This window comes from Gallus gallus, chromosome Z (assembly GCF_016699485.2).
Source record: "Gallus gallus isolate bGalGal1 chromosome Z, bGalGal1.mat.broiler.GRCg7b, whole genome shotgun sequence".
Taxonomy (NCBI): Eukaryota; Metazoa; Chordata; class Aves; order Galliformes; family Phasianidae; genus Gallus; species Gallus gallus.
Genome location: NC_052572.1, coordinates 61,749,529 through 61,771,433, shown reverse-complemented (window position 1 = coordinate 61,771,433; position 21,905 = coordinate 61,749,529). Strand labels below are relative to the sequence as shown.

Genomic DNA, 21,905 nt, shown 5'->3' with positions numbered 1-21,905 from the left:
TAACACAGGGCTTTGAAAACCTGAATGTTTAGATGCCTTCTGAGAACTTTTGAGAGGCATGCAAGTGTCAACGTGCTGCTATTTGTCAGCTCTTTTATTATAGGGAGAGAAAAGAAGATAACAAGAATGAAAGAAGTATCTCCACGGCGTTTTGCCCGGTAAGGTCTGTAACACGACGCCTGTAGATCGTGAGGTGCTTTCCTACCCGCTCAGCCTGAAACACACCCAGCAGAGCCAGGCGCGGGGCTGTGACAGCCCTGCTAACGGTGAAACACAAAGCACGAGCCCAGAACGCTCCGAGCACACCGTCCCTCGGCCCCCTCCCGCCCCCACCGCCCAGCGTGCCTCCGCGCCACCTGCCGCTTCTGCTCGCTTTTATTTCCTATCCTTTTTCATACTTTTTCTCCTTCAAAAGGAAGGTCGGCCGCCGGGAGCGCGAACCGCCGCCCCATCCCACCACATCAGCGCGGGGCGGGCCGTACGGCCGCTCCTAAACCGCATTTTCCCCACCCACGCGCTGCCGATTCTCCCCGTTCTTTACACACCCCGCTCCGCGCACGCGCCCGTAGGGATGAGGCAGGGGGAAGGAGCGCATGCGCGACCCGTCCCACTACCTCCCTCCTCTTCCCACTCCCCTCCCCCTCCCCCCCCAACTCGCGGCACACGGGGGCGGGGAGAGCGCGCGGGGCGGCTGAGCCGCTCCCCTGGCGGCCGGCGGGGCCGAGGTAGCCGCGCCGGGGCCCTGCGGAGCCGCCGTGAGCGCGCAGCCCCCGCCCAGCCGGGTATTGTTCGCAGCCCGTCTCCGCCGGGAGAGTTTAGCCCTCGTCCCGGCTCCGCTCCCCGCCGGGGCGGGGCGGGCCGGGGCCCCTTTGTCGCCACCTCCCCGGCGTGCGGCGGCGGCGGCGGCGGGCGGGCGAGCGGCGGAGGGGAGGGGGGGGCGAGGCTCAACATGATGGCGGCCGAGGCCGGGGCTGAGGACGGCGGTTCGGTTTCCTCGGCCGGGACCGCGGCCGCCGCCGAGCCGGGGCACTGCCGCGGCAAAGCGCCGGGGCCGCAGGGCCCCTTCACGCCCTGCTCCGGCTCTGGTGGGGACAGCCCGGGCGCCGGCCCGGCTGTGTGCTCGGCGCTGGGGCTGCTGGCGCTCGGCTCGGCCGGAGCCCCGCCACCGCCCAGCGAGCCGGGCACCGCCGCCTTTCCCCCGCTGCCGCCGCCGCCGCCCCTGCCCCCGGCCGGTGGGCTCGCGGCCGTGGACGAGGGCGACTCGCTGGACGGGCCGGAGTACGAGGAGGAGGAGGTGGCCATCCCGCTGAACGCGCCCCCCACCAACCAGTAAGTACCGCGCCCCTCCGCCGCACCGCGCGGCCCCCCCGGTTCCGCTCCCGGAGCGCAGGAAGAGCCCGGCTCCGCGCAGCGCCGCGTGTCCGTGCGGCGGGGGGGAGGCCTGGGGGCGCCTCCCGGACCGCCTCGGGACTGCGTCGGTAACTTTGTAACAGGCGGAGAAGTCGCGGTGGTGCTAAGCCCTGCTTTCCTCGTGTCATCCTTTTGCATTCCGTTGTTTATAACTTAAACTTTTCTTGTTTCATACAGGAATGTCGCGAAGGTTGCACGCACGTGTTTGCCTTCGTGGAGTAGGGAGGATGAGGTTTGCTCGCTCTGGAACGCGGGATTAGAATGAGTAGAATTCTTCGTCAACTTTAAAATAGTGGGCGGGCTGTTCTTATAGAAAAGTGCCTGACTTTGTGCTCAGCCAGTATAGAACAAAGCTGTTTCTAGTTTGTCTATATGTAGACAGGAGGCACAGGTGAAAAAGAAAATCCCACAAACCTCCTGTTGGATTTCGTTCTGCTCTCTCTCTTTTAAGGTGAATGGAAGTCCTGCGCTGCCGGTAACAGAATTTTGCACTCCGAGCAGAGCAGTTCTCAATTTATACTGTGTAAAAGTATTGGATCAGATAATGCTGTGTGGAGTTTGTGTAATTAATGAGTACTCCATGCACAACCTTTGGATTGAAGTGTAGGAAGTCTGCAGGTTTGTGTAAAGCACTGCAAGCCCCGTGTTAGTACAGAGAACAGTCCTCTGAGAGTGTGCCTGGTTATTTCAAAGATGAAGTTGCTTCAAAAACTCCACTGATTGTACCAAATAGTGTCTAGAAATGTATTGTTCCTGATGTCTCACAAGGGTAGTAGGTAACGTAAGACTTCAAGGTACTGAAACAGTTGGTCTAGATGATCGTAGTGGGCTTTTCCAACTTTAATGAGTCTGTGATTCTGTGAAACCGTGAGGGTCGGCAGATATTTTCAAAGCATGCATCAGGACAACCTGAAAGCCCATCTGAATTTGGATTCTTCGTTGCATTCTTTCCTAATGCCACTGTCAGAGACTTCTGCACTATACATGTATTTCCATGATTTCAGGAGCCGCTGAAGTCATCAGGAGGACATGAAATGTAATATCATGTATCCCTTTTAAGTTCATCTATTTCACTTTGGCAGTCTTCCTAGTAATCTCCTGATTTCTTGGCTTTCTGTGGAAGTTTGTTAACTTAAGACCTTGTTTTGCAGAGACAGTGTTTGAACAGTCTTTGACTGGCGTCACTAATGAGCTGGAAATATGATCAGGCAGTTCTGACAAAGATTCAGGAGGGTAATAGAGGCACATGAATTCTGCTTCTTCAGAATTGTCTTGTCACATCACTGGAATAGACAATTCTCTGCTTCCGGTTTTCTCTCTGGAAGATCGGGCTACTTTTTCCATTAGATCCAGTTATGTTAGAGAGAGCAGTCTTTTTTGGAAGTATATTTAGGAAATGGGGCGATGGATTATAAATGACCACCTGTTTGGTCCTAAATACCTTTGGACATCTGCAGATGGGAGTGGAATTTGCTGTCAGAGCATTGTCCTCTGACTGCAGTGCTGGAGTGATGTCTGTCTTTAAGTGTTTTGACAAGTGTGTGCTGAGGGGAAGGCTGCACAAGTCCTAATTTGCTCTGGTTAACAGTACCTTATTCAGACAAAAGGGAGACAGAAGTCTTTGCAGAAGCAGGTCATAACTCTGAGTTGAGCTTTCTTCTCGGAGAATCCTTCATTTAAAAAAAAAATCCAACAAATTATTTTGGAAAACTTACACATACCTCCTACCCCCATGTTCTTAACAGCTTTTTCTTTGTCGCACAGCCCTTGGTGTGTGACTTTTCAATAAAAAATTGATTGAACAGAACCATGCTTCTCTCTCATTCATCTCATCTACGGTGTCAGTTTTCACCGTTCTTATTTAAGTCATTCATATTGGCCATATGCTGATAGTAAATCGCATCCTCTCAGTCCTGCTGTTTTATTTTGGAAGGGCCCTTTCTTTCTAGATGTACCATCTGCCTCTCTGGAATTGAACTCCTGTTTTATTACCAAAACAAAGATCAATGTTATCTATAATCTTATACAGGGAAAGGTCCGCTCTAAGTCTTAAGGAACCATAACTGAATTTATAGTTAAGATTAAATTTGTCCAGTTGGATATGACTACAAAACTGCTGTTCCATTTGTTTAAATGTGACTGCCAGCTCCACCCTTTCCCACTTCCTCCTAATTCATTCAGTTTTTATGGGAGGCATACACGATCGGCTTGATGGATAGTTCTGTGACTTTGTTTTGTTTCTTTGTCTTATTTGCTTACAAATAATGTATGCACCTCAGAACACTGAAAGCACTTTTCACTCTTGGCTTTGCTTTATGTGACATTATATCTTGTACAAGAATGAGACAAGTTTTTAATTCACAACAGTAAAATTCACTGGGCCTCTTTGCCTTCCCTTGGCATGCATCACATTTCAGGATTTACTAAACTGTTGGTTACTGACTCTATACAAAAAAAATCTGGTAAAAGCTCCTGCTGGTATTTCTTAGTTTGTACTCCAGTCTGAAGTTAAACTTCTATGCATGAAATGAAACAAAGCTTTTTGTAAAAACTTGAGCACAACTTTATAACATTTTTGTGTGCTGATGTGCTTTGCAAATATATTAAAAAAATAGTATATCTCAGTGAATTCTCAGTTTACAAGTTTGAGACCATAGAGGTGTTATGGATGACACACTTTCTTTGTATGAGTAAGTTTTTAAACATCATGTACTTGACATGCAGATTTTCACAGTAGCTAACCTGAAAAGATGGGAAGTAAAACAAATGCAAATTCTGTACTTCCCATCGGGATGCTGTAAATACAGTTCACTTGGAGTAGTCAGGTTATGCTCATCTTTGATAGCAAGCACCTAATAAATACACTTAATGTCTGTCTTCTTTCCTTTTCCACGTGCCTAAGGAAAAGGGGAACATGTCTTTTCTTAATGTGTTTTCCTGGATTTTCTAGCATGAGGAGGACACTGTCAGCATGTAACAAGTTCTCTGTAACCAAAAACTCAAAGTTTCCAGGTAGTGTTGATATTCATCTTCTTTGATACTGAGTGGAATTGACTCAGGACTTGTCTTTTCAGTGTGCATATGTAGTTTTCCATTACTCCGGAGTGTAGCGAAGGCGTATTTATGTTGTAGTTTAATACTGGGTGGGAAGCACAGGATGCTAAGGAGTAAAATGGGCAATTCCGTGTTGTTTCGTTCTTGGCTTCTCTCTGCTTTTTTCCTCATCTGCCAAGCGCAGCTGGCAGGTTGATGGAGGTCTGAAATGTTGTAAGGGATTGGCCTTCAAAATTAGCGAATGCTACCTAATATAGTAATAAACCAGCGATATGTGAAACAGGCGAGGTGTTTGGGTGTTTGACTAAAAGTCTTAATTGGCAGGATTATTTGGGATGTCTTTGTTCTGTTAAGGCAGCAGAAGCAGTTACTGGGTATTTCATCAAAATTCGCAGTTTCATATGGTGTTTTTTAAACAGTGATTAGCAGTTTTAAACAGAAATCAGTTGAAATTGAAAGCTAACAACGTTACAAAATGAAACAGACTGTCAAAATACTATCTGGTTAAAAAAGCTTACCCAAAGTGGATATATTTTTAGTTACTTTGTTCAGGCAATATTTTAGTGAGATAAAGCTGAAAATAGAGAGATGGATAGGGAAACAGTGTACAGGCTAGAGTAGCAGGAAATAATATTTTTATGTCCAAATGTAGAGTGAATTCCAGATTCTTCAGGTAAGTCTGTCGAAGGTGGCAAGTCCAGAGTTGTGCAACATATGTTTATTTGGGTAACTAATATGAAAAGAACGTGGGTTTTTTTATTATTATTATTATTTTATTATTATTTCCAGAGTACTGGTTGATGAAAGTGATTATTTTCCATGCCAGTGAATAAATTTGCTCCTGTGAAAACTAAGGAGAAATAATGTTGGCATATTTATTTAGATTCTGTAAAAACATTAAAAATGAGATGGGATGTAACTTGATTTTAGTGTATGAGGTTCCATTTCTGTTTAATGTTAATGTAGTTAGCAGCTAAATTTCCCTCTTTCGAAAACATGAGGTTTTTACCTTCTATGGGGAGCGAGAGTTGATAAAGAAATTAATAATCCGAAGCGGCTGATTAGTGTACTGAATTGGCCGCTTGCAAAATAGGCTTGAAGAAGTTTAGTTTTAGTTATGGTTAAATATGTGGTTTAAGGAATGCTGTCTTCAGTGTTTGGTTAAGAGCAGCAAAGCAAAATTACACATAACCATATGAAGGAAGCAAAGCAGTAAGTAAACTGATGTGATAGGTACGTATATAAAAGGAAGCTTTAGATGAGGAGAAACAAAGGTAGAACAGCATTTGATGCTGGTTTGATGAGGAATTTTCAGTATTTCTAGATAATAGCAGATGGTGTCACTTCATCTGCAGATTGAATGTTCTCTTTATACTTCATTTCGTTTGTATTTTGTCATATATCAATTTCTAGAATATTAGTGTGGGACCGACTGACTGTCTGCTGGCCTGTCCTATGGAGAAACACAGTACTGTGCCATGTTCCTTCACCTTTTCTTTTCTTGTTTTAATGTTTTGTAGAGGGGCAGTGGGGAGAAGCACAAATTAACCAGCATGGATTTGGGTCCCTTCAAATGTGGATCCCATCTATTGTCTCCATACTTCTGTATTAGTTTTTCACTTTATCTCATATCTTTCTTTCTCCTTTAATAAAACTAAACCAAGAAATCTTGGAATTTATCTCACTAGTGAGCAGTGTAGGAGGCATCATGTTTTGACATGGTCCCTTTGCTGCACAGAAGTATCCCAGTGGAGTAATTCTGTTTTCTTCTGCCTTTCTCCAAATTACGGTCAGCACCAGTGAAATGTTAGTGTCATTCAAATGCTTGTCAGGTTCCCTCTCCTGTTTTATACGTGTGCAGACAGCATTTACTATTCTCTACCTTTTACATAAAACATCTGCTCTTTCCATCTAGAATGGAAGTTTGTTTTCACTTGATTCTGTCTTTATGTTGTGTTTTGTGTTGAAGGTGATGGATAGTGGTCAGCATGGATTTCTGTGAGGAATATTGGACTTAACCAAACAGATAGCCTTCTACAGTGAGGTTCTTGGCTTGGTGCATACAGGAGGATTAGTGAATATTGTTGACCTCATCTTTAGTACAGCTTTTATCACTGTCTTCCATAGCATAAAGCAAATAAGTTAACACCATACAGGTAAGGTAAGTGGAAGTGCAGTGGGTTGAAAAGCCAACTTAGAAGTTGGGCCAAAGGGGCTTGGTGGTCAGTGACATGAGATTAAGTTGGAGGCGGGTGTTCCCCAGGTTTTACCCCAGAGCCCGTACTGTTAATGTTGTGGTTATTGACCACAGTGATGGGACAGAGTGCACCCTCAGAAAGTTCACAAACAGCGACAAAACCATAAAGTTGATGCAGCTGGTGTGTGAGCTGAAGCGGTGTGGGACCTCTTGAAGTTCAGCAGAGGAAATGCAAAACTGTCCTTTACGAGGACTAGCACCAGTACATGCAGGGGGGTGACTGGGTGGAAAGCACCTCTTCGTAGCTGCATCAGAACCAAGTGGTCCTGACAGGCAGCAAGCAAAAAAGGGTGGCAAAAAAAGGGTTATGAATGCTGTCTTAGGTAACAATACAAGGACTGCTGTCTACAGAGCTGGGGAGGTAGTCTTCCCCTCTGCTCAGTGTCACTGAGGCACATACAGTGCTGTGCTGGGCTACCTGTAAAAGGGAGGCACGGGCTTATAGGAACAAGTCCAGTGCAGGACCACCAAGGTAATGGCTTGAAGTGTTTTGCCTGAAGATGAGACTCAAGAGGATCTTATCCATCTTTCACGTGATGGGAGGGAGCAAAGATAAGAAATCCTCAAAATTACGCTTGAATACAGAAAAAAACTCCAACATTTATTTGTTTAACTTTGGTGGTAGTCAGAATAGGATGCTTAGCAGGCTGTCCTTAGAGATCATGAAGTCTCTATCCTTGAAAATTCTTGTAATCAAGTCCAGCACAGGACCACCAAGGTAGTGGTTTGGACTGTTTTGCATGGAGAAGAGGCTAAAGGGGATCTTACTCATCTTGTATGTGATGGGAGGGATCTAAAATAAGACAGTGAGCTCTCCTGCTTGCTACCTAGTGACAAGAAAGGATGTAGGAAAAAAAAAAAAATTAAAAACTTGAGATTACACTTGAATACAGAAAACAAGTTTGTTTTGTTTGTTTGTTTAACTTTGCTGTTAGTCAGAATGCTGCAACAGGCTGCCTTAGAGATTATTAACTCCTTGAAGGTGCATGTAACTTGACTGTAGCTCTGAGCAGCCTGCTGTATCTGATCTTCTTGAAGAACTGGGTGGAAGGGCAGGCAGGCAATCCCCAGTAGTCATTTCGTAATGATGGTCTAAATGATTCTATGATTCTATGTAAATGTGCTGATTATATAGTTGAAGGTGACTGTTATGAGACCTCCTTGCTTGAAGTACTCCGGAATCACCTCAGTGACATTAGCAAAGCAAAGGCTTTATGGTACAGGAAATCATTAGGAAAATAAATAGAATATTTCATTATTTTTTATGTAGAGAAATCTAATTTCTACTGTAAAAGCTCAGGAGTTTGCTTTTTAAATAGATTCTAGGATAGTTAATAGTGCTGCTTAATTATTTAATCAGTTTGCTTGTCATATATAACTTTTCCTTTTAAGTTATCTTTTTATTACTTTAATAGGTGTACTTTAAAAGCTGTATGGAAACCACTGTTGGTAAATGAACATGAAAGCTTCAGGCACATTTTAGAGGGGGAGGAGGAGGAGGGCAGAGTGACCATGGAGGACAGGCAGAGGTGAAGCACTGAAGGCTGACCGCAGTCCCCATTGCCTGTTCCCATCTGCTGCCCACTGAGAGAAGGTAGGAGTGGTTGGGTAGGAGGAAGGTCTGTTAAGCTTGCTCTTAGTTCTCACTGCCCCAGTCTGTTAGCAGTAGGCAATTAATTGCATTAATCTTCCTATGTTGAGGCTGTTTTGCATGTGATGTTAATTAGGTGAGTGATCTCCCTGTTCATGTCTCAACCCATGAGCATCTTTTTCATTTCGTTTTCTCCAGCTATGGAGTAAAGAGCAGCATGGTGGTGCTGAGCTGCCCTCTATGGTGAAACCACCATTAGTAATTAAGCTCCTCCCCCTCCCCCCCTTTCAAGTTTCAATTTGTTTGGGTTTTTTTAGGGTTTTCATTTTTTGTTGAATTGAAACAGTAGTACTTGGCCATCCTCAAGCGATAGCTGTTTTTATTTGTTTGTATATATATGAAAGTATAAACTTTCCTTGGATTGGAATATATATGCTAATACAGAGATATTTTAGTTGCATGTATTTGAAGAAAGTGACTTTGCAACTATGTGGGAGTATTTGCAGTGCTATGATTTTCTGTTAAGGGTTACTGCTATTGCCTCAGCAGGGGTGTTTATATGATTTCTCTCATCCATATCTACTTCAAGATACTTGCACAGGGGTTCCTTCTCTGAACTTCCCCTTGTAGGGTACACTGCTTTCTTTCCTGAAGTAGTTTCAAGAAGCCATAGGGGTTTAGTCAGTCTTTGATAATCAGCTCAAGAATCACATAATTTTGTGAGGATTTATTTAAGGTTTTTTTTCTTTTCCTAAACTATTTGGTCTATTATTGTTTTAAGTCCACCTGTTTCCTGTAAAATTAAGCATATATATAAATGCTGACCCACACGTAGTACACACACAAAGGGATATTCTGTCTGTGGCTTACTGGGTTTTGTGTGCTTATTTTATGTATGAACTGCATCAGCCTTTTGTGTATGAAATTTATGAACAAAAGTAAATCAGTTCATTTTCTACATCTGCATCTGTTAATGAATAACAATGTAGGCCTTACAGGATTTACATTTGGATAATTTGTCAATCTTAAACATTGTGAGTTACAAACATTAACTTGTTCAAACTGCAGCTAGTTCTCAGTACCTTTTCCCTGGACCTCTTCTTTGAGAGATTTTTGTGCATTTTAAGAATCTGTGAAGGTTTTTTGTTGTTATTTTTACTGTTTCAAAGATATACATGGGAAATACCTTAATTCTTCCAAAACATAATGAAGCATCTGCAGTAACTGTTCTGTAATTCAATTTTAGAAGCAGGTTCTGTTTTGTCTTTGCTCTACACAGTTTTATTGATGTCATACTCTTAGAGCCAGCGGTTGCATGAATTGTATGCTATTGAGTATATTTCATTGTTATTTCTCGTGTGTGGGAGGCATTGGGCATCTTCTACTTTATGCATTATTCCTAGCTTGAAAGTCTAGAGCTGTCAGGGTTTTCTCGTCAGAGCAACAGTTCTCCGTGAGCAAGAAGCAGGGAAATATTCTAGCATGCAAGATGAGAATGAAGCACAGAATGATAAGTTCTGCTTGGTTCCTTTGGGCTCTAACCCAGAGTTGTACTGCTGACTGGGAGGTGAAAGCCAAGGTTCGGCACTAGGAGGCAGAGGATTTCTGTTTCAGTTAGTGATGGCTGAGCAAAGTTGGCATAGCTGGCAGAACATAAAGAAGACAAGGAGAGCGTCCAAGATCAGATGCAGGAGAGGGAAGGTGCATGGAGGGAGTAGGAAAATTACGGAGCTAATGATGCATTTCATGGAGTTATCAGCAGAAAAGATTATTATTACCCTAGAAATTAATCAGTTGTTGTCAAATAATAATTTTTTATTTGCGTAACACTATTGACGTTGTTTCTGTAGTAGCATTACTGTTAGTTTAAATAGAAAAAGGCCTTTCTTTGAGCAAAGGCACAAGTGGGAAGTGTGTGAAAATGAGCAACTTTTACTAAAAATGAGAAACTTCTTGCTAAAAACTGTATTGAGTTCCTGAATTCACATCTGAACAGACGTTTTACTAAGAAAATGCAAGCTGTTTTTCAGTGTATTTAGCTGTGTATCATTTGTTTATAAGTTGCTTTTGCAAGAAGGAAATAGCAGTCAGTGTTCTTTTTATTAAATAAGTACTAGGTAGGGTTGGAAATACTGCTTGTACAGGAGTATTTCCAACTGTCCTACTGTGGGACTGATGTCTGTTGCTTGGTTCCTAGTCTTCAAGTGCAGCATGGGTCTGGTTTCTACTAAGTGTTTCTAAAGAAGTTTGGAACAGTAAAAGGATATAAGCAGATTTATTCTTCATCAGGTTTACTTGCATTCTACCTCTGTGTACAAAGACTCATGAGTATATGAAAGGGATTAAAAACCCTTGCTTAACCTACAATAGTACTGAACATTCCAATTTCATCCATACTGCACAAAGAACACTTGCGTGGCTTCAGGTTAGTTTCTGCTCCTTCCAGTTTTCTGCAGGTGTAACCAGTGCAGTAAATGATCCATATTTGTAGAACTTTCTCAGGCAGGAAGTTTTTTTGCAGTGCTGACAACTGCAAAGACCCTGTCAAAAACTGCTGACTATGGAGTGATAGACTTAGCAAGACAGAATAAGGCAGTGAATTTATAAAGATCCAAGTGGAACTGCTTAATCTTTGCAAATAATATGCATAAAGGAAGTAGTGCAGCTTTACATAGCATGCAGCTTTATGAATCTGACAGATGGAGGATAAGGTGTTAAGAGGCAGCATTGGGATGAAAATGGTAGCTCTAAGAATGTACTTCAAACTGAGGAACTGGCAAATCTGAAAGGAGACTTAAACAGTGGGTTTGAGTGTTCAGTCTGCCATTGTTTATTACTGAGAATTGAAAGTTTCAGAGGGAATGGCTGGTGTTAGCAGAATGGTAAGAAACAAGAGCATGGGATATCTTGTTGGTTTTGATTTCTTCTGTGTCCGTGAAACTACTCAAGATTGCTGTGCAATTTGAAGCTTTTTTTGAAGGATTTTTGTCTAGGGTAATCATACCTTTGCTTTCTGTCTCTTTACGAAGAGAGCACAGCTCATGTGGTCTCTGGAGGTGATAACAAGAGTCTGTAATGTGTAAAAAAAAAAGTACTAAACCATTGACTGTGCATTGTTAAGAAGGGAGCTCTGACCACATCTCTTAGAAATTCTTCATTGCTTTTGGATTTTGTTGTAGCAGCAAGGTGTGTGGCTAAGATGAGCTTTGAGTGAAGTGGATACAGCATTTGATGATGGATTTTCCTCTGCACTATAATACGTTTTTAAGTAGAAATAAGGAGATCTCCAGCTAGTATCTGTATCCTCATGTCTGCTACATTGCGAGAATTACTTTTGCACTCCTTTGGTGCTTTTTCCTGCTTTCCCCTCTTCCTGGTCTACATTGTTTCCAAGTTAACACTGCAGCATGCTGTAACAGCAAGATGCTTGATGGAACAACAAATTCGCATTTGCTTTTCTTGCATTTAAAAAGGAAATATGCAAATAAAAGTACTTGTTTGAACAATGTGACATGCTTTCACACACAGCAGCAGCTGCCTCCTTCCAGATGGCAACTCCACCATCTGCTTTGCAGCCTGTCTTTTGGATGGACTTTGTAGCATGTCTGTGCAGCCAGAAGTCCTGTTAGTGTACCACGAGCTTCTTTAGGGATATGATGTGATCACATTTCTGCTCCCAGAAAGAAACATTGGCTGAGTTTGATGAGACAGGTATGGCTGGGTGTCTGCTGCCCTGCTTTCTCTGTGCTATGTGGAGAACCACTGGGCTCCTCTTCTGCAGGCCAGAGGTAGCAGTGCTGGCTCCTCTGCTGTGGCTGCACTGCCAGCAACATACTCTTGGGTAGCTGCGTGGTGCTTGTGTCTTCATAGAAGCTGCTTGTGATGGTGCAATGTTTTCCTTGTCTGTTTGTGGTAACTGAGATTATGGTACACAGGGTTGAAGTTTTGAATATGCTGCTTGTGATTTAACTAACAAATGGAAGCATTTTCTTGCACAGCATCAGACTAGTTTGTGAAACGTGGAAGTCTGTAATTGATACTCTCTTAGAATTAAAATAAAGGTCATGGTGTGAGTAATGAGTTTGTTACAGCAGTGCCTAAACAGCTGGACATGGAAACAACAATTGAAATTATGATCCAAAGCTGGTAAGATGTTCTGTAGTTGAATCACTCCATAACCTTCTGTGATAAGACTGCTTATGTTTTTTTCATACCTTACAACATCTAAAGTAATATCAGATGACTGCTTTTTGATTTCAGTGTTGTTTAATAATGTTAACTTAAAACACCAAAAACCCATATTATTAATATTTGAATATCTAGTCAGCTAACGTTGAAAATAAAAGTGTTCCTAGGTAAGATCAGACAAGAAAACAGAAGTAACTAACTAGCAATGATAGCGGTCTCACCTTTGGCAATGATAAAAAGCATACATCTAAATAGTAGTGAGTTACTGTTCTGTGTGCACAAGCAGTAAGAGTCTCAGCCAGGGGGGCAACTTTCTGTTCAGGAACAGCTGCAGTTTTTTGCTCTTGATACTCTCCTATCCAAACCTTAATTCCTTTAATGAGTCTTGTAGTGCGCTGTAGGTAGGACTCAGTTTTACTCCTGTGAAGAGGCTGTGTTTGATATTAGAAGAAACATTTAAGATGTCCTAGTTACATGTACATTAAGCTAGGCTGCAAATTGCTGAAGTTATGGCAGATAGAGCTGCCAGATCTGCAGAGCCTCCTAAGAGGCAAAGGTAGGTTTCACTGGTGCATTTTGGAAAGACTGAACTCAAGCTTCCTGGAGATACTTGATTGAGGATGAAAGTCAGAGGATCTGGCCTGTCCTTCAGGTTGTCTATACTCTTTATTCTCTGATGAAACTGTGGTGAGTAGGACTGGTTCCACAGTTTCAGTCATTTGTTGTACTTTTTTTCAGATAACACTGTGAGTTGGGTGGGTGTTCCTTTATAATACCATAAATTATGATATTTTTCACTAGTATGAATTTGTACTCAGCACACCAGTTAGTGTTGAAAGAAAAATTGAACTGTGGATATATTTCAAAGGAAAAAAAAAATAAAAACAAACAAAAACCACAACAAAACCAACCTATGGCTTAACAAGTGTTTTTTTTAAAGATAATACCACTAGATATACATAAAAAAAAGATAACTGAGCATTTGATATCCTTAAATCAGATCAAGTATGACAATATTGTTAAATATTCTTTACTCATGTTTACTATTAAACTAAGTGAAGACAGTGATGAAAAGTTGCAGAGTACCTCTTCATTAAGATCAAGTGATAGCTGAGTGAAGTAAAACATGTGCTTTTAAAAACATAATCAGTGCTCTTCCATGCTATCTTGCTTGAATAAAGTGTTTCTTTAGTGATGAAACTTCAGTCTCTGGAAAAATGCGGTTGCTTCCCAACAAGCATTTTGCTTACTGTAATGGTATTGTAGAAGCTTGTACTTCAGTCTGTATCCTGTTTTCTGAAGATGTGTGCTATCTCCGGAGGCTTCCTGAGGATATCACTTGAGCTGTTTTCTGTTATCACTGCTGTGTATAGACTGCTCTAGTGGCACTTGTACTTTACCTTCAGTTGTAGTTAAATGCAGAGCAACAGCTGTGAGGGTGTCCTCTTTGTTCTGAGCTTCTGGTCTTAATGTATTAGCATCCAGGTTGGTAGTGACCATTACTGTGAGAAATCTCAGTCCATTGCAAAAAGTTGAGCACTTAATGTGTGAGTAATCATGCGTTTTTTTTATCTAGTGCATTTGTTGTTAGTTGTTTGTGTTCTTCTTATAAGCACTCCAGATTATTGTGTTCTTATTAGCACTCCAGATTATTAGCACCATCCGGATTTTGAAAATGTGCCTTTAAGTTTGGCATCAAAGATAATGCATCTCTCAAAGAAGCTTATTTTTCTTAAGTGGGTGATAAGTAGGAACAAATAAAAGCTGAGTGAGCTCATTGTTAGTTTAAAATAGACTTCATGAAATGTTGGTTTCAAACAATTTCTTGATCAGGAAAGTTTCTTGGAGTTCATTCCTTCCAGAAAGCCAGTCTGTCTAGAGGAGCGAAGCCAGGTTGTGGCATGCTTGTAATTAACTGGGTTTAAGTCACACTGTGCCCACTGATAAGCAGAATATTTTGTCCGAGGTAGTTTGAAACGGACCGTCCTGATTTAGTTCAGTTCCACAGAGGGCTCTCAGGCGGAGCAGTGTCATCCACCTGTGTGCAGGCTGTTTGTAAGCTGGCGGTTCCTGCCAGCGAGGCTGCACAGTTCTGGAATGTGGTGAGCAAGGCACCAGCTCTACAGCCTGGTTGGCCTGCTGGAGCCTCAGCTGCTGTGCGGGCGTGCAGACAATGCAGCGTTTTTTCTGGTTTAGCTTGTTTTCCTCAGGATGAGGAAGAGAAGCAATGGAGACTATACCAGCGAAAATATAGCCTTGCCAGGGCAAAGAGTATCTGCACGGGTGCTGCTGCTTCTGCAGTATGTGATGCTTATCTGCAGAGTCCATCTGATCTTCATTCTGATAAAAGCTGCCCTCAAGGAAAACAGCTTTTGATTCCATTTTGTAAAATAAATGTTTCTGGCTGGATTTTTATCAGCAACCCAGCTGTTTGGATTTTTTTGTTGTTGTTGTTTAAAGGTATTTTTCATATCTGTTCCAAAATTTGTTTTTCTTAACTCTTACCTGCTCATGTATGTCTGGCAGAATCCTTAAATGGCTGGTCTGAAGTACTAGATGATTTAATTACTGTGTAACACTGGCAATATGAAAACTGGTGTTTCCTTGAATGTAGAAATCAAAGACTGAATCTGAGCATTGTTAGTTGATGGATGCAGACCTAGTAAATTACTGTATTGTGTAGCTCTAGAGCACACTGCAACCTTCTAAAGGACCTAGATATGTTTCCTTGATAAGGAGTTGAGAACACCACTTTTTTTATTTTAATTGCTCTCTCCATTTCTTCTTTTTTTTTTTTTCACTTGTGTATGTATGCTTAAACCCAATACTGGATCATTTAGCGTGGAGAGTCCTGGTGGGAGCTATGTAAGTCAAAGAGCTCAAGTACAGCTTGTGATTTCTTCACTGTTAACTGTCTTATCTTTACCTTACAGACTGAAGTGCTCTTTTGTCGTATTTTATAGTCTGAATTTGCCATGCATCTGTACTTGCTCATAATTGATAGGGCAAGAATTGTGATTTAGGAAAGATGATTCCGGGAATGGACAGTGGTCTGGCGACTACTGTTGCTCCTATTTAATGCAGGCTTTGCTGCTGGGTTATTGGTGCATGTGGTATGAGAATAGGCACTTTGCAACTCCAGTCTGAAATGAAGACTAGGCTTCATTTTTATATTAAAATGAAGAGTCTTCAAGTCAGATGTCATCTCTGATTTTTTTTTTTTAAAACAAGCAAATCAGGGAGGAGGAAAAAGATGATATATAGAGCCTCTGCCTCTTGAGTTCATTCAGAATGTGAGTTATTTGGCAAAACGGGTTATCTAAAATCTGTGCTGTCTTAGAAGCACTTACGGGAGATGAGTGAATTAAGAGGTCGCACACGTAAGTATGTAATCAATATATATATATATATCTTGAAATGAGATTGCAGTTACATCAGTTCTGAGAGCTTTCTTTAGCTTCACAAGTCTATAAGAATAAACAAAAACTTTAAGTTCTAAGGACATGTATTGTTATGCTTTTTTTCAGGTGGTATCATGGAAAGCTTGACAGAACAATTGCAGAAGAACGTCTTCGGCAGGCAGGAAAACCTGGAAGCTACCTTATTCGAGAAAGTGATCGGAGACCAGGTTCATTTGTGCTTTCATTCCTTAGTAAAACAAATGTCAATCACTTTAGGTGAGAACAAAATGTTTTCTTTTAAATTACTGTAATCTGTTTATTTTTGTCTTATGCTTGCCTTATGCTGGCAGACAAGCACTGTATTATAATAGAATATTTTTTACTTTTTATTTTATGGTATACTTTTTAACTTGTGCTTAGTTGTTCTGAAGTATGCTACATAAAATCCTTTTGCAGGAAACCCAGCATGAAAAGAGAGACACTTGTCTTCACCTGTTGTGAATAAACTTAAAGTAACATGCAGATTTTGTTAGTCAACCATTAAGATGGTTTTGGATTTGGTCTTCAGTTGTCATTTTAGCTCACAGGGCATGCTTAAGCGTTAAAGTACTAACAAATCTGATTGTCTCCTTAAATTGTAGGAATAAAATAATAAGAAGTGAAGAGATTATGTATTTAATAAGGGTTTGCTAGAAACAGTTTTCAGCCTCTGTTAGAATTAATTGTTCCAAAAACAAATAGCCCTCTATCCAAACTCTAACTAGGATTATTTCAGCATTAGCAAGCTGTGTCTGTTAGTATGTTCATTTGTTCTTCAGTGTAAATGAGTTGTATGCTTAGAAAAGCTTGAATGTTAGTTAACAAATCAAGTGTTCCAGTGTAGTGTTCATTTTCACCAAACAGGACAGCAAATAAGAAAAATGTAGACCAAGTGCAAACTAAATTCTTTCCCTCATGAAAGAGGGAGTTATCCAAGATGGTTATAAAAGCCATATCCATGATGGTTCATAAAAGCCACTGTGTGCGTGACTTACAAATGTAGGGAGTTTTTGAATGCATCTGCTGTGTGATGAAATGTAGTTCATAGGTCCCGATCTAACACTGACATGAGCTCATAACTCTCTTAAATGCAGACAGTGTACCACACTTACAGTATGTCACATTTGCATCTTGTCATCTGAGCTAACAATTTTGGCTTCTCAGCTATACAGATAATGATTTAGGAGCAGGCTCTAGCCTAACAATAGGAGAAAATTATACTGTACTAATAGTGTTTTCTATTATTGTTCTAGAGTCCTGCACTATTTTTATTAACTTATTATTGAAGCCAACCTCATCCACTTGAATATTGGCATTGCAGGTTGAAAATGGTCTTTAATGGTTTCCAATTCCATAAAGAAAGTTCCATTAAGAACTTAAATAATCTTTCATTTCAAGATCACTAAGACACACGAAAAGATGACTATCTGAAGCAAATTAATTTGTTTTATACTGTGCTTCAGACATTGGATTTATTTAAAATTTCATTTATTTGCTGAATGTGTGTTTTCCTTTGTTATGAGAAAGACAAGTACTGCACTCAGAAATATTGTCAAACTTAAGACAAGTACTGTACTCAAAATGACTGTCTTTAAGTACTTTCAAGCAAATATGGGGATGAATCTCCTGCGCCCCACAGAGCAGAAGTGCTCTTTCCATCAGAGCTTGACGTTTGCCAATTGCAGCCTACTAGGAATGGGTAAACCTTCATTGCTAAACAATCTTCCTCTATTCTTTTCCTAAAAGTGTTGATTCCCACAGTGAAAGTAAAATGTTAGCATCAAGTGAAAATGCTTTTGCACTATACGATTAATGGATAGCATATCAATCTGTTGAAATCATTTTTTCACAGAAGTGTTGTTGAGCTACTGAGCAATACCACATATTATGGGAGGAAATACTTATGTTTCAGTCTTTCCTGTTGGATTTTGTGAGAATATAGAAGGCTTCCTATAGTGTTTGGCTCTGTGTTCTGAAGACAGATTTAATTTATGCTTGAATTAGTAATCTGAAGCACAGTATTTTAATTAGAGCCTAATCTGTTTAGTAATTTAACAAGGAATCTGGCAGAAAATATGTCAAAGGATCTAGCCTAAATCATTGTTTATATTCCTATAGCACTGAAAGTAGAGTCAAATATGCTTAAAAACTGATTTAATTTCTGAAGATTCATCTTTATTTATGCTTTATGTTGTTGTGTGGAAGAAGTCATTTAGTTCAAAGAACTGAGTAGAAAGATTTGTAGTATGTGAAAATAGTGACTTGTTGAAGAAAATGCAAATAAAAACGTCTGAAAGCAGTTGCAGATAAGCAGTGTACTCATTTTGGATGAGGGATAAGTTTCTTGGCAGTTGAGTTTGTTTTTGTTTTTGAATTGCTCCCAAAGCTAGAAAAGAGAATAAAAAGTAAGTAGAACACTTCTACTGTAATTTACTATGAAGTATCCTAATGGTAATTTGTTTCCATTCTGGAAGCTGTAAAGAGAATTAGTGTGAGCTCTTAGATTTTATTTTTCTTAACAAGCAAACTATGCTCAGTTTGGTAATAATTTGTTTCTCAATTCCTTGACTTTATTACTCATATTTTTATCAAATGATCAATAGTAGTATGTATTTTTACTCTTTGATTTGTAGAGGTGTACATAAGATTTTAAAAATAACTGATACTCTGCAATCAGGATTCAGGGGAAAAGTAGGAATATTTTTTTCTACTTATGATACAATTCATTATAAACCACAGCTGCAGATTTAATTTAAACAAAGCAAAAACCAGACAATGATGTTTTATAGCTCTACCAGAAATAATGATATTTATATAGATGAGTGTTTATTTTCATGTGTAACTAAACGAGCTGCTTGGTCTCTGTGCCACTGTCTTCTCCCACCTTCAAGTTACTTTCCAGGTAACATTTTAAGGATGAGTGGGCTATTCTCTGGACGGCTGTCTGGTCTCTGCACTTCTGGAAAAATTAAAGTCTACTGATGCCATTGATTTACATACCTGTAATTTTTTTTCTTCTGATAGCCTGGTCAAAACTGCTGTTTGTTTCAAATTAAGTCCTTCCTTAGTTTCACAAATGAATCTTGACCATAACAGGAATGCTTTTAATGCTGTTAACCCTTTTACCTAGATCAGTTATTTCTGACTCCCTTTAGAATTTATATTGAATAGCAGAGAGAATACAGATGATGATTTCCATTTGATATGACACTGTTTTCATGAGTCTGTAGCTTAACAAAAACAGAACCTTTAAAGATAAGCAAAGTTGTGTAAGAATTTTGTTGTATTTAACAACTGCAGAGGTTTTCTTTGCTCTTCCCTGTCAAATAGCAAATCTTTGAAAAATTAAGGTATCTACTTATTCTCGATTTCAAAGTAATTCCTTAATTTTTAGCATGGGTACTAAGTAACTTCAAGAAAATGACTACTTTTTGAAGGTATTTCAGTTTTCAGCATTCTGTAATCAAGTGGATTAATTTGTTGTTAAAATAATTTGATATTTTTGTGTATCCTGCATGATGCACGTAATAATGTTGTTGTGTATACTAAAGCACTATGTCAGTTTTCCAGGACACTGTTAAATACGTTTATTTTCTGTTAAACTTCATTTAGTTTCAGTAAGTTGTATTTTTATGCTTCCTTTGCAGTCTTGAAGTATTCGTGTTTTCTCTGATATTTATGAGTAATTTTTGACAAAATACCCATTAATTATGTTTTGCATACTTATTTGTAGAGATCTTGTAATGCTATATTTTACTATAATAATAATATATTTTACTAAATGTATTCACTCTGCTTTAAAACCTTTTCTTAAAAAAAGTAGAAAAACCCATTTGTAGTCAAGAGGTTTCCTATGTCAAGGTTCTCTCTTTTAATTAACAGAATTATCGCCATGTGTGGAGACTACTACATTGGTGGACGTCGCTTTGCTTCACTCTCAGACCTAATTGGTTATTACAGTCATGTGTCTTGTTTATTGAAGGGGGAAAAGTTATTATTTCCAGTAGCGCCTCCAGAGGTAAGTAGTAACATTTTTATAGTACTATTTTTAAGAGCCATTGATTTAAATGTCATTAGTCAGTATTCATAGTTTTCTGTGAAAAGCTTCCCCTAATTCCACGTATACTTGACCATATGGTAAGCATAAGGAATATATAAGTGCATTCCTACTGATGCAAAATAATGATTAAAAAGGTGTCTTTACTGAAAATTTGCAGCGAGAAAACTCGTTATTACATATTGCTGCTATCTCTGAAAGTAGCAATGACGTTGTCAGTAAACAGCTAAGAAGAAACAGTGCAGTTCTTGGCTAGTATAGTAATGTAGGTAACTTCTTGGTTTGTGATATCTTGTGTATCTGACAGAGATTTCTAAATAATCATGTTGTAGATAACAAAGGATTCTGAAGGTGAGGCTTCTTTCAAGTGCTCATTCTTATAGAAGTTATTAAAATCATGCAAACGATGTCCCTAAACACAGATGTTTCTTAGAGTTAAACTTCTGTAAGTTTCAGTAAGTTGAAGAAAGTCTAGAGCTACACTTTACCTAGAAATTATCTTATCAGTAATGTATTTTGAAGATGCCAATGTTACCTGTCATGCTTCAAAGACAAATGAAATGAGAGCTTTAGAAGCCACCTGTATTAATTGTGTTTTTTATAGTGGTTCTGAGCTTTGAAAATTTAACATTGACAGGAGGGATATAAGTGACTGTGACAAGTCCTTTTCTTAAGACACTGAAGTGTTGGGGAAAGAAATACTGAGAAAGTTTTATCTTTGCTCTTATTTTAAACTGTAGCCTGTGGAGGACAGGAGGAGAGTTAGAGCAATTCTGCCTTACACCAAAGTGCCAGAAACAGATGAAATAAGGTATGTTTTAATAAGAAGTTGTGAATCTCTCAGAGTATTTATAAATACTAAAGATTTAAGACACACATTCATGTGCAAGATGAACAAGGTTTTTTTTTTTCAAGACACATTGGATTCAATACATGGTTAGATTAAAGAATGATGTCTTTTTTTGTTGTTGGATATAGCAATAACCTTTTTTTTTTCCTCTGTGTATTTGCTTGCATTAATTGTAAGGAATTAGACCAGTGAACTAAAATTAGTGATGTGACATTTCTGAAGTAAGATTTGCAAGGAGTTACATTTTTATAGAGAGTAGATTTGTGTGTGAAAGAGTTCTGTTCAAAAGTATCTCGCGTGAGTGTTTGAGCTAAATGTGCTGGGCTTTTTTTTCCCCTGAACTGCCTGCAGAAGTAGCTAGTAACAGATAAGTGTTTGAGGCCAAATCAGTCCTGACTGCTGGAAACAGAATGTGAATATTGACTACTCACAAATTTAAGAATAGGATATTTAGTGCTTTTTTTTGAAATAAGAAAAGGCAGCAGTGTTAAAAACAAACAAAAAACCTTGTTCTTTAATGTTACAGCATACATTTTGTAGAAACTTAGTGACTGTTAGTTGCAAAGGTCTAACTGATTGTCTGTCTTTAGCATGGTGGAGGAATTATTCTTGTTTCCCATCTAATTTCCCTCCCCCCTTCAAAAATTCTGTGTTGAATGAATGATGTTTAAATGTATGATTTCTGGTAATCTTAACATTTTACTTATTTGTTGCGCTGTTACTCATTTCATTTCTAGCAGTGACATCTTTGTTATTTGTTAGGGGTTGTCTGTACTCTGTGATTCTCTTGCATTTTTGTTATGTGCTGCATAGGAAGGAAACAAAGCCAGCAGTCCCATATCCAAGTGAAGAGCATATGCTAGTTACTTGGAATTGATACTTTTTTTTTCTTGAGATTTTGGAGATACATTTATGTAATTTATAAATTATATAATATATGTATAATTTAAGATATATATATATATAATTGGAAAAGTTAGATGGTTTGAAAGAGTTTTCTAATCTAATCATGGTTTCACAAGTTGACTTAATGTTCTAATTAAGTTGAGAATTGGCTT

At 39.6% G+C, this 21,905-nt stretch overlaps 1 protein-coding gene across 2 annotated transcripts in view; it reads left to right on the top strand.

Annotated features, from left to right (window-relative positions):
• The first annotated feature begins 693 nt into the window (after positions 1-693).
• Positions 694-21,905, top strand: part of RASA1 (RAS p21 protein activator 1) — a 61,526-nt gene continuing 40,314 nt past the window's right edge. Inside the window, exons 1-4 of one of the 2 annotated variants that reach the window (XM_424907.7) lie at positions 694-1,329; positions 16,028-16,177; positions 19,823-19,958; positions 20,738-20,808. In XM_424907.7, the coding sequence (XP_424907.5) occupies positions 950-1,329; positions 16,028-16,177; positions 19,823-19,958; positions 20,738-20,808 (737 nt within the window). In that variant the 5' untranslated portion in view covers positions 694-949. Of the gene's footprint in view, positions 1,479-16,027; positions 16,178-19,822; positions 19,959-20,737; positions 20,809-21,905 lie in introns of both variants that reach the window. The other variant, XM_046905700.1, reaches the window with a different exon arrangement.